At 41.0% G+C, this 14014-nt stretch overlaps 1 protein-coding gene across 1 annotated transcript in view; it reads right to left on the bottom strand.

Moving 5' to 3' along the window:
- celsr2 (cadherin, EGF LAG seven-pass G-type receptor 2) overlaps window positions 1–14014 on the bottom strand; it is a gene marked incomplete at its 5' end in the record, with an annotated part of 58717 nt that overhangs the window by 23774 nt on the left and 20929 nt on the right. The window contains 2 exons of the mRNA XM_079157046.1: window positions 4155–4377; window positions 12623–13333. Coding sequence (XP_079013172.1) covers window positions 4155–4377; window positions 12623–13333 — 934 coding nt within the window. The remainder of the gene's footprint in view (window positions 1–4154; window positions 4378–12622; window positions 13334–14014) is intronic.

The following is a 14014-nucleotide window of genomic DNA, read 5'->3' as shown; positions in this document are numbered from 1 at the left end:
TATCCAACCCACAGGGGACCCAACAATGAGCCTCATGTGCACATCTGCCAACCGAGAGGCATGTGTGGTTTACTGGCGTTGGTATTTTCTGGACATTTACCCCATTAACATGCAGCTTCCTTTTCCGAAAAATAACTGAAGACTTATTTAAAAAAGATCTCTAACTGGCTCTGAAAAACTGAAAACCACAAAGGTGGTGCGACTTATTTCTTTTCTTTTTTTTTACCCTGAAAGAAGCTGCTTCTTTTTTTTTTTTGGGAGGAAGTTTGTTATTCATACATCCAAATATCTATACATGCTTTCAGACAACATGAGCAGCCGCCAACCCCCTTCTTTCAGACTTCAGGGTTTGAGGGTGTACTATACATGATGCTGTTTGTGCAGTATTCTTGAGCTAAAGAGGAGCCAGGGGGCACGGCACCACTGACCTGCATACTGAGAGAAGCGATAATCACGACCTCGGAGGAAAGAGGAAGCCGATGCTCCAGCTGATAATAACAGCAGAGACAGAGCATTCAGACGGCGTTTATATATCCAGTTAAAAATACAGAACGTCATCTAGATTCATGATCTAAAGTCTCTTGCTCTTCACTCCGTCAAAGACTAGGCTTCCAGTCTTTGATGGATCGATTTAAAGGGCTTCTCCACATTGCCCCACTGAGCCCTCTGAACTATGAGAGTAATCAGCCGGAACTAAATACTGACTCAACTGGCATCACTGCGTGTCACATTAGGCACCCATCAGTAAAAATAACAACCAGTCTGCCCTTATGTAGTGGACCGTGTCACGCTATGCTAACATGCCGCATTTGTGCAGTGGGCAGGAAAAGAAAATGTTGCCCCTTATTGATTTTAAAACCTAAAAGTGTGAAATGAAGATATACAATCTTTTTTAGATGATAGAATTTATATGATCTGCTGGGAGAAGCCTTAATAAATTAATACTTTTTAGAATATTTTTGAGGATGGAAGTGTTAGTATATTGATTCACCACTTTGATCCAGACTAAATATCTATTGAATGGATTCAGATTTTGAACAGACATGCATGGTCCCAAGAGGATGAATTCTACTGAATTTGGTGATCCTCTGACTTTTCCTCAAACGCTGCTTTAGGTTTGTTTGGTATAGCTGTCAGGGGATGAATCTTAATTACTTTGGAGATCCCCTGACTTTTCCTTTAGGGCCACATTGTTTTATGCACATTTTCAATTTGTGCAGACAAAAAACTGGAAATTAATTTAAAAAAAAAGTCAAAATATCACATTAACATTTCTGCACTTGGTTGGCAGTGGATATATCAATAAAACCAAAATGTGTCAAAGTGCAATAGAAACAGAGAATAAACCTGAAGCATGTGACTAAATCGTCTTAATCATTTTAAACCTTTTTTACATGAATACATAAAACAAACAAATATTTCCATCACATTTTCCAAACGATTTTCCATTGTTTGAAGATTGACTAGCGCTCTTTTGATTCCTTCCTCTTGTTGCTCTATCTTCTTTTGGTACGGATGGTTTAATGGCACATGAGTTTATCTTGATCTATCAGACTCCTAATATTTGCATCACAGTAATGGATGGAAACACAAGATTAATTTACATTTGCCGATTTTTGGGAAATGATTCAGGCTAAATTTAGATGGAAACTTAACTGATTAGGTTTAAATTTGTGTATTTGATTCATGTCTCAAAAAATATTTGATGGTTTAAAGCCTATTAGCTGTGACATGCAGTACATCCTCACAGAGCCGCTAGCATGACAGTAGACTTAGTTTCGTTCAACTCATGCTCTTGTATGAGATGAACTATGACCTGAACGTCAGTTAAGTTGCGTAATAGAGATTTCACGATGAGAAAGACATTACATCTTGTTTGTGCTGATCCCAAAACACTCTGTGCCTTTTTGTGAAACCTCAGAACTCAACAGCCAGAGCTGTGCTAGAAAGAGACTTAAAATGAACCGTCACTCTGAGTGAACTGGTTCCACATTCTGAGCCGTTCATCATAACAGAAGCTCTTTCTGGGGGAACCCGATCAGTGCGGGCTCAGGTAACAGAGCTTCTTGTTGACCTCACCTGCCGCAGGCTCTCAGTACCGGCCCCTTTTACACAGCAGCCACTTCACAGCTTCTGTGACTTGCCAGTGAAATGAAGACCACTTTCAAAACTGGTTTGAGCAGTTCTCCATCAAAAAAGACTGTCATCTGAACCTCGTTTAAAGAAGGGCAGAGTCCATAAAGCTCACAAGGGGATTTTATTTCACCGGCAGCCATTGTGAGCGTCAACACCTGCCAAACACGGCTAAGGTGACGGCTATCACAATGAGTAAAGCAAAATGGCAGGACACATTCCCTGTGATACCATCCGAGAGGTGATACTTGTTGTCACTTGTTGTGACAGATATCAAACAGAACGGACGGCTTTTATCGTTGATTACATTTCATCACATGGAGAATTCATGCAGACCGGAGGCCCCGCTGTCTTTGCATGTGTTCAGAGTTCACGGCTCATATGCTAATTTCTAAAGCTCCTCCCTCGCCACAAACCACCATCAAACGATCAACCACAGATTAAAAGCTACCGTCACAATGATGTCTATGGTTATGTTAAGAGGTACTGCCATAAGGTTAAAAACAGACATACTAAAAGTAAAACTGCCTACTTTTAAAACTAATGAGATAACATTTTCATGAGGCATTTTTCTTTTTGTGCAGTGTCGGAAAAAGAAGGAACCTTCGGCTCACATCGTTGCTATTTTTACTAAATGCTAATTGCGGCATGAGATATCACCTCCAGCTCTCAGAGAAAGTGCCAGCGTTAGCAATGACATCGCTGTTTGCACATCTCATGTCATAAATCCTTCAGAGAAAAGTCCTGAAGATAGTCTGAACTGAGATTTCTTTTTCAGTCTGCTAGTGTTCATCTTGGTAGTTAAAAGGAATAGTTTGATTTGTTGGGAAAGAAGCTTAAACAATTTATTGCCAAAGTAAATTGAGAAGATTGATACTTCTCTCATGTCTAAGGTAAATAATGAGCGACAGCCAGCAGCCGGTTAGCTTAGCATAAAGACTCCAAACAGAGGGTAACGGTTAGCCCAACTTTAACAAAACCAATCCCCTAAATTCACTAATTAACATGATATATATCTTGTTTGTTTAATCCGCACAAAAACGCAAGGGTAAAAATAAATCCCTGTTTTATGGGGGTTATTAGTTTTGTGCTAAATCGGCTGCTGGCTCCAGCTACATATTAGCATTCAGACATCAGAGTGGTATCAATCTTCTCATCTAACTCTCTGTAAGAAAGAAAAAAATCAATACATTTCCCCAAATTACTTTAAATAGGTATTAAACAACAATTGCACTTTTCAGTTCTGTTTTTTAGTGGGGTTTCCCATTATTTAGGGTCAAAGGACAGAGGGTGTCGTATGTTGTCGTACAACTCGTTAAATGCAAGATTTTGGGCTATCATATAAAATTGCAAAAATAATAGTACAGAATAAATATTTCTAAGAAATAAGGTAAAAAAATATGAGCTGATAATAAAAAAACGTAACAAATGTTGAATATTTGGGGATAAATAACACCAAAATGACCCTAAAATCTAACTTGAAACCAACATTAAAAATTAAGTTAGCAATAGCAATATTGCAGTAACAATGTTGCATACATATATAATGACTGCACATTCATCTAAAGATGGCTTCTTTTGGGCTTCACCTTAGTGAGGGAGACTGCAGGATTAACATCCGCATGTTGTGCAAGTCTCCTCTCCAAAAACACAACTCCTTCAGCTCACCTTCTGGCCAATTCTTACCTCACAGTACAGTACGGCTCTTATGTGCAGTGGTTCTGTACTTACAGCACAGTGACTATAATCGGATACCCCCGTGACTCTGCAGGAGATGGCTTTTGTTCAGTGAGCCCATTATTACTATTAAACAGCATTATGGTTACATAAATGTAAGGTGTGTGTGTATGTGTGTGTGTGTGTGGGGGGGGCACACTACAGTGGAGGAAATAGCTGGAGAGCTTGCAGAAGTAGGATGTGGGGGTGGATGAAGAGTGAATCACAGATTACTGAAAGGCGATGGAGAAGCGCAGGTGATTCAGGTGAGCTGCAGCTTGTAGCAGGGAGGCGGAGGCGCTTACGTGAGAGAGAGGGTGAAGTGAAAGCGCTGGCGGAGGCCCTTGAAGGTCAGGAAGGAGTGCGGGGGGAAGTTGCGTGTGGTCATCTCACAGTAGGGCTTCTCGTAGCCGCCCGGCGGACACTCGCATTTAAACCCGCCGACCAGCAGGTTGACACAGGAGCCGCCGTTCTTGCAGACTCCCGGAGCACAGCGGCCCGAGCGGGACGACAGCTCGCAACGCTCTCCTGGACACAGAGAGGCGGATGGAGAAGGAGGAAGGAGGAGAGAAATGAGGATTAATATTGTTTGTGACAAGCAGCATTCCTGTGACTTCCACCTCAGGGACTACACACTGCTATATGTTTGCTTTCTGTCACTGCAGCAGTCCTGCATGTGCCGTTACAGAGGTGTAACATTATCCACCTGAACATTATACAGCTCCATAGTTTCACACATGGAGTGGATGAAAAATACAATATGGTATTGTTAACTCAGAAGAAAATGGACTCAAGAAGAGTCAGAATTAAGAGCAGTTAGTTTTCTCTTCAACCACGTCTGCAGTTTCTCTCCATGTGTCACACCCAGCATGACTCCCCCCTCCTCCCTTTGGGAATATCGTTGCAGTTTGTGCTGCATTGACATTCAGGGGGACAACTTGGTGTCTCAAAGCAGTGAGTTGGAAGTGTTTATGATTTCAGACTTTGAAGCCATCAAATGCAATTATTGCAGCTTCTGCAGACTGTGGCGGCTTATGATGATTACATTCAGCTTTTTCACTCCTTACGGACATTTGTTTTCAAATTAGAATGACAATCAGAAATAAGCAGTTGTGTGTTCCTCCTATCTGTACTGCAATGTACAGAAAATATCAGAAGAATAAAATAAAATAAAATCTATTTTGATGCCCTTCTGAAATGCGAGCCAAAGGCAAGTAATGGGTCACAAATAAGGCTGCAACTAACGATTATTTACATAATTGATTGATATTGATTACGTTTTCTTGATAAATCAATTTAAAAATGTCTCCGAAAAACAGACAAACAAATGCACAACTGAGAAGCTTTCTGTCGATCTGACACTTTATAGACAAAACAATTGACCGAAAAAACTTCAGGTTATTTAATTATGAAAAATAGATCACATTGAGCTGAGCTGCAGAATGAGACAGACGACTATCGGTCATACCAGGCCAACAAAACAGTGATCAATTTGATGAGGAAGATCGGTACAGCAGCCAGACGTGCACAAAGAGACCGTGTCACCATCGGGCCTCCGCCCTTCTTGGCCCTGAAGCTCACATGTGCCGTTTGTCTGGATCCTCTGGATGGGGAGGCTGCAGCAGTTGCTCGGGAGAGACTGTACGCTCCCATGTGTGTGCTGGAATTTGTGTCAAGGCCACTCAGTCAGCAGAGTAGAATACTACTGTAACACTGACACATATACACACACACACACACACACGCGCACGCACAGCCCACATCTTCATCCAACACCACTGAGACACAGGCCTTTTATTTACTCTTTGACTATTAATCACTCTATTCACAGTGCACTGAAAGCAAGCTCCTTTGTTTTATCGCTGTTGTTGAGTTACGTCGATTCAGTCAAAGTGAAGTCAAGAGGCGCTGGATGAGACATAGAAGTTGCTGATAATGAAGCTGAACATCTTTTGATTTCAAAGAGATCATTTTGGACCACAGAGACAAACGAAACTTCATACAGGAGACCGTGATTAAACTTTCAGCTGCAGTTTACAACAAGGCAACTTATAGCATTATAAAGTATTTTAAATAGTAATTTTATGTTTAGAAATAATAAGAACTCCTCCCGTGAACTGTTGACCTCCCAGAGGAAAGCTGCAGAGCATCAAGGCAAAACCTTTAGTCAAAGATTTACTAACATTTATGACTGCAGCATCAATGGCTTATTGTTAACCCTCTGAGACCGCAGACATTACTGTCTTTAGGAGGCTGTAGCGGGTTCAGACTAGACTGAGTGGTATCATATGAAACTAGATGACCTAATGAATCCATTACATGCCAGTGGCACGGTAGCTTGTTGGGAAGGAACGCTCCAAAGTTAGGCGACATTTTGGCGAGGGGAACTGGCAATTATTCAATAATAACAATGAGGGGTTTTCTGAGCAGTTTCCATAACAGAAGCTCTCGTCATTCGGTCGCAGAGAAATGCAATTCTTGCAGAAATCTCCAAATGTTAAAGGTTTTTGAGACCAAATCATGGAAATACATTTTTTGATGGTGTTCCTCTTGTCTTAATGTGATGTTTTGAAGGGATTTTAGATCATTTTTTCAATTCTTGAGTAATCAATAACTGTGTAATAAATGGTATCAACTCCAAAATTGCTGCAACAACTTATGAGACATAACAGAGCTGGGGAATTTACATATCCATCATATTGTTCAAAGCCCTTTCACAATTTATTGTAATTAATTAATGACTGGAACAACTTGACACACATCTTCAGGTTCCCAGCTTTCAGACCTCTTCTATGTTGACCTGCTGTCCCCATAAGACAGAAAACTGGTCTATGTGGGTCTCTAGGCTTAAACCCTCATATATGATATGATATATGAAGGTTTTATTAATGGGGGTTCCTTTGACTTGTATGTTCACTACCTCACATCCCAAAAGGTATTTTTATTTATGCTACGTAAGGAGTACTGATCTGTAAGCCACCAATAACTTGTCTTTCAACCTGAAGCCATCATGGTGAACTTTATAAGTTTACCCGACTCTAAAGTGGTATTAAACCTTGTAACATGTCAGGGTGCTGCTGTGTCTCTTCCAAAAGCAATAAAATGGAGCGTAATAGCAGCACTACGCGGTCAGCTCATGACAATTTACTTCTTGCTGATGACAAACAGCTTCTGTTGGCCAGCCGGCTGGAAAATAAAGCCTTTCTGTGACAGAGTTGTCTGCCTTTTTATTAATTCAGCAACTTGCTGCAGGCAATAAACTACTTGTGTTCCTTTAAGCATCAGAGCTGTATGAAACAGAACTGCTCGGATGGTTTAGTCACAACAACACTGTGCTTTACTGAAGAAAATACATATTTAACAGTATATTTTGGGGCAAATGTAAACAGATCCGCCTCACTGATACCTGACAAAATGCTTTCGAGTGTTCAGTTCAGCCCTGTGGGACGTCTCCACCACAACAGCTTTATGTTGCCAGGTGAGCAGCACAGCGGGACAGGTAATGGGCTCACAGTGACAATTCTACAGAATATCCTGATCAATAATTCAAACATGTCTCCTCTGCTCTATTTTCACCCCTCTATAAGTCCATCCCAGCGCCCACACTGTGTTTGCTGCCAGCATGAATCATTAAGGCAGCAAATCACACAGAGATCCTGTTTTTATTTAGAGAGGAAGAGACACTTCAGCACATTGCTCTTCTTTTTTGTTTTTTGTTTTATAAATGTGATACTTGATTGAACTGACATTACATGAACTGTATAGAAAAAGGCACTGGCTGTGGATAAACAATTCTGCTCATAATTGTAATCAAGCTGAAAGTCAAGGTGCGACTGGATAGAAGACATATTCAAAAATCAGCATTAAAGCTAATTATAACACGCAATATAAATTTAGAAATCAACACCTCTGCCTACACGTTAGTCTTGTTTTTCTCAAACACACAATGAAACACAGCAGATGATAATTGATCTGCTAAATGGGTTTGTAGCATTTTATCGCTCTTTCAGTTAATCATACACTGATCCCAGGAGATCGTCACACACAGAGAAAAAAATAAATGGACAAAATATGACAAATGAGCCTAATAAGTGTGTGATTTGTTAAATGAACAACATCCTGTAATTCAAGCCATTGCTGGAGAAATCCACACTAAAAACAGCAGCTCTTATTTATCTGAGAACAGTAAACATCTAAAAGCCTTAAATAATCAGACTTGACAAGAGAATTATCAAAAGATGTAGTGTCACCGTTTGTTTAGAGATCAGCAGGTTTGTCCGAGCTGCTAGGTTACAAGTGAGCATCATCCAGCGGGCGGATCCCTCCAGACACGACGACAACAACAACAACAACGAGCTCAGGGAAGCTGAGAGCAAGATCCACTTTCACTACAGCACAGACTCAGTTTGTTCAAAGAGAGATAATTCATTTGATGACCAAGAGGTCAGTGTGATGATATTGAAAGAGCAACCACTCAGGATTGTAACGGTGAACGATGAGATAAGGCGATCAATAACAGAATAGATACACGACCTCGAGCTATAACTACGATGATCAAATCGCAGGTCGTCTAGAGAACACACTCAAACACTTAGAGTTAGAATAATGTTACTGCACTGATGAACTGATTCACCTTTTTGATACATTTACCACTTTTATCGTCTGAACGGTATCGCACCAAATGTGACCGATCCACAGTCAGTTCAATTCACGCCATCATCATTTCACACAGTGAGGTATACAGATTTTAAATTTGGTAAATTACAGGTGCTGGTTCAGGAATGCTGGCTGCTACTGCACGTGTCTGACAATGTTTGTCTATTCATGTCATCTCTCAGAGGCAAATTATAGTGGCTTTCAGCGCTTGGCTTTTGATCATTTACATATCGGTGTGAGGTGATGTGAAAAGAATTCACCAGTTCTTGCTGAAAAAGCATGCCCGCACATTCAAACACCACAAATGGATTCTTGATAGTTCAATGAATTACCAGAGAGAAAAAAGGGAATTTCTCAACACAGGTCAGCAGTTCGCTGATGAATGATCATCACGAACACATGCAGGATGATGCCATTCACTCATTTTCATACAAATGGAAAAAGAGTGAACTGCATGAGAAGTAAAGGAGGATAACATCTTGTGGTTCAGCATCTACAGAATGACTCAGCCAAATCATTCACTCTGTCCTTTTGAAAAACAACAAATATGATGGCTGTTATAACTATATATATATATATATAAATATATATATATATATATATCTTCTTTTTTTTTTTTTTTCCTGCCACCATCTGGCAACGCCTACGGTCCAACAGTTACACGCACGCACACGCGTCCATGCGCCATTAACACATAAACTCAGATTGTCCATCCAACTCTCTTACAAGCATAATCACAGCTTTTCAGCACTTAGCTATCCAACCGAATCACACAGTGAGCAATTTAGCACTCACACACATACACACACGCACACACACACACACACACACACACACACACACACACACACACACACACACACACACACACACACACACATACACGCACACGCACATACACACACACACCTTCCAGGCCCCAGCACAGTGTGGAGACTGGTGAACTCAACGCTCACTGAGGCAGAACAGTGGGAGTTGTAGATCACAGAGGAAAATACATCAAATAAAAACCTGCACGACCTTGTGTGATCAGATGGTCTGACAGCAGGATTCAAACTTCAAACCGATCTTAAATCATCGGCTACATAACCACGTTCACTCTCACATAACTCGACAAGTCCTGCATACTGGATCTAACAGCACCTGGGTCTAAACCCTTGACTAATGGAGATTAATGTGGCTGATTGTGATCCCTGCTGCAGGATGAAAATATGCCCACTTCACCCACTCACACAGTCGTTCTCCGTCTCTGCCGATTCACGTTAAAAGCCCCGCTAGTTCAGCTCCAACACCCACAGCTGTGCATAAGAATATGTAAGTGTCACTCAACCTGGACTCTGAGTGACTGAGCCCACACATTCAAATGCCTGACACTATTTCAGGCTTCACAAACAGCGGCATAAATAGGTGAAAAAACCTTTTAATGTTCGACGAGGAATAATGGAAGCGGTGCCATTACAGAGAGCACAAAGGCAACAGCGTGAATATATCTGCAATTTCTGCTTTCTGCTTTAGATAATTATTTTAACAGGAGGGTTTTCTTTTCACAGAAAATGTGACGGTAGTTTTAGTTGAAGTAATGGTTTATCAACTGATGTGGGAATCAGATTTTACAACAAGAGAAAGTAAAGTGATTGTCCATCAGCTCCGACTTCTGCTTTTAGATAAGATGAAGTCACAGCTGCTGAACACCTGCACATAAATGTAACAATTCTGCCCCAAAATGATTCAAGTAGCAAGTCAAACCACTATAACAGAATACATATCTTATTCTCAACTATATGCCCTAATTCATAGCACTTTATTTCATTTTTCAAAGTAAAAGTAGCCTACACATTATTTCAGAAGATTATAGAACTGGATTATAATTGATCATTCAAATGTGTAAGGAACACTTAATGTAAACCAGGTTATATATTGCTGGGTAAAATAATCTATAATAATACATCTGAATTTAATGATTGATTATATCTTGTATTAACAATCAGTATGATACATGTTTCCATAATTAACAATATGAATCTGTAAAGTAACTATTGACTCAAGCTGTCAAATAAATGGAGTGGAGTAAAAAAATGACGTACCTCAAAACAGCACTTAAGTACAGTGCTTGAGTAAAAGTACTTTACGTTACTTAACATCATTGCATTTAATAAACCAAGTAGTACTGTGCTTCAAAGACAAGATGAAACTCTAAATCACATTAAAAAGTCAGGGTTTGACCCACTTAACCTCTCAACAAAAAGATGGGGCAACTACCCGAATATGCATACTGTATAAATCAGCATATTTTAATTTGCTTCCTCTTTAAACTCTTTTTCAACATCTCCCTTTTCCCCTTAACCATAAAATGTGTGAGCAGTCTTTAACCCTTTGAGGACATGAAACATTTTCAGAGACTGAATAACAAGTCCTTCAACTGGTTAGTAATTCTGCTGCCAACAGTGATAAATTAATTCTTCATTATCGCTGCAAACGGAAGCTTCTGTTTTCTCCGTCTCGACATCTTGTGTGCTTTGTGATATATTTCTTTATCTCAGGTATTTGTTACCACAGGGCATGTTACAGCCAGGGGACACTCTCCATCTGTAGCCTTCTATAATTAATACTTTCCTTCACTTATCCCACTCAGCGACACGACTGCTGTGTTTTTCTTCACAAAGTAAAGATTTCTTTGAAATCCCGAGTCACCAAATAGACATCAGAGGGTAAACAGAGGTTTTTTATATCATCTGTCTTCCTGTTCTTTGAAACACAGTCCACACCTACAGCTCAGATTGATGTTTTGAGTGTAGGTGTGAATAACTACGTATGTATTACAGGTTATTCAATGGCAGCATAAATAGCATAAAACAAGATTTTTCCATTTTTTTTTCAAACCCTTCTATTTGATCTTGTAAATAAACCTGATCAAGAATAAACAAACTGACTAAATGTATGTAGCGTTCAGCTCCAATTAAGGAAACCTACATTTAATATTTACAGAAATGCATTGCAACTGACTGCAACAGTGACGACCAGATCAATAACTCATCACTCAGCCTTTGTCTGCAGAGCAACGGTCATCAGCGTACAGGACAGTCTGGACCAGGTTTAATAAAGAGCTGAAGAGGGGAGTGAATGGGACAGATGTAGACTTTAATGTTCCCATGGGATCTTTGTGAAGGAGCAGAAATTAACATTTTGAAGGCTCCATGTGGACACAGCTTGGCAGAAATCGTGCCCTTTCACCTTCTAGTGGCAGGACGTTTGAAGACAGGAGAATTATTCAGTGGGAACTCACGAAGGACAGATAGCATATCCCCCGGCCTCAAACACTGATTGTTCAATCATAGCTCAGACACTGTGGGCTAACCAGACAAGGTAGGCTTTGGGTTTCTCCACAAAACACTGTGCACGTGGCCAAAACACAAAACACAACAGCAAAATGTAAAGGGTTGTTTAGATGGTGTGATGATCTGCTCTAATATTAGCATGTCAAGAAAGACTACCATTAAAATAAAAACATGCCATTTGCTATATACTGTATATGAAAAGTCAAGCCTAAAAAGCTAAATTACACCAGTCTGATGTTAAATTTTTACTTCTCATTCTTATAAGAGTATGACAAAGCTCTACACTGCAATACAAGAACACTGTGGCTCCTTTAGTTGCATTTCTTCTACATGGACCATTAACTGGTGAGGATGCTGACTTTTATTTCGGGACGTGTAAACTTTAGTTTATTTTAGCATTATATCACGTATCCATCAATAGAGTATTTAATAGCTTTATATGAGTCAGCTGGAGACAAACTAACTAGCAAGGTTAGTGTTAACTAGTCAGCTGGTAACATCTGGTTACAGTTGTCATTTCAACCGGCAAGGTCAACATTTTCCCGCTAGAAATGAAAAGCCTGCTTTTGTCTACCTCTGTGTGAAATCAAGAACTGGTAAATCAATCACTGTTATTATTGTAAACTGCATCGTGTGCTGTGTGGGATTGGAAACTTTTGACAGTCATAGCAACAGAAACTAAGGAAGGTCAAGTGGTTAATGAAGCCAAAGGATGAGACTGGTTGAAAATAACACAGCACTGCTCCATCAGTAATTATTTGATGTTAAATGAGGGCTCTCACCTGTGTAGTCCTCAAGGCACTCGCAGGTGTAGCCTCCCTCTCGGCTGCGACACACACCGTGAGCTCCGCAGGGTTTAGAGTAGCAGAGGTCAATCTCCGTCTCGCAGTAGTCTCCTGTGAAGCCGGTGGGACAGCGGCAGCGCAGCCCGGCGATGGGGTGGATGGGTCTGAACAGGATGGTGTCCGATGCAACAAACGGCGCCAGGCTGTCGAACTTCAGCACGGACACACACTTCATGTAGTTCTCGCACGGCTCCCGAAGGCAGATGTTGTCGTCAAAGGGAAGAACTTCCTGCGAGGAGATCTTGGCGAGGAGGCTGCGGTTCAAGTACAGCCTCTCCTGCAGTTCCTCTGAGCCGAAAAACTCTCCTCCACCTTCAGCTGCTCTCCCAGGTCTGTCCCCTGCCTGGCCGAGCCCTCCGGGCCGCTGGTGTCCCTCCCCCAACGCAGGCACAGGAACGGCCACAGACAAGCTGACGTTGAGGATGCGAGCGCTGACGTCCGTGTCGTCTTGGATGTTAAAGATGACGACGTCCTCTGGGGCGGCAGACAGGACGCGCGCCACACCGTCCAGGAACTGGGCGAGCAGCAGCGAGAGGAAGTGCTCCTGGGAGGTGTTGGCCAGCCTCAACGTGATGCTGTTGGACAGCATTTCATCGGTGATGATGGTGACTTGGAGGATACACTGGGCTGATACTGAGTGGACACCATCTGAAAAAGACCAGAGGAAAAGCGAACGTCAGACTAATGAGCATCTTAATTCATATTTTGGATCAGTGGCTCAAAATAGTCTTTTATATAAAGGCAGTGAGGACGATGGTGACCCGTTGATGATTGGGTTGGATGAAGACGTACTCTAGGTTTTATGTTGTCACTTGATGTACATTGCTTCATGTGTGATTTATGTTTAGTTTTTTTACATATTCTAATCATATGTTTTATGCATTTTATTGTGTTTTATGTATCTCCGTGTCTGCTTCATGTTTCACCGACAGCAAGACACATTTCCCCTCAGGAACAATACATTCAAGAAAAGTTCTGATGGGGAGGGAAACAACTGACTAAAGTGAGTTTACAAACATATGACAGGAAGACTTTCAGCCATATCACATGGTCTTCATCATTTGTCATGGAGACAGGTCTGTTAACAGCAGCACTTAGTGGCAGTTATGTTTTTCATCCGCAACACTTTCTTTTTGTTTAAAGTCAATCAAACTCAACCCGTTGATGAAGGCAGAGTGATATGGTGGAAATAAATCCCATGAAAACATTAAAACCAACAATATGTTAGTCTGTCACTCAATACTTAGTAACGTAAATCTCTATCATCTTGTTGCTGTCTCTTTTCTCTCTGCCTTTAATACGTTCATGCTGCAGCTACTCGCGCCCCTC

This window comes from Pholis gunnellus (genome assembly GCF_910591455.1).
Source record: "Pholis gunnellus genome assembly, chromosome: 3".
Lineage (NCBI taxonomy): Eukaryota > Metazoa > Chordata > Actinopteri > Perciformes > Pholidae > Pholis > Pholis gunnellus.
Note: the sequence above shows the minus strand (reverse complement) of the source record. Positions and strands in the feature narration are given on the sequence as shown.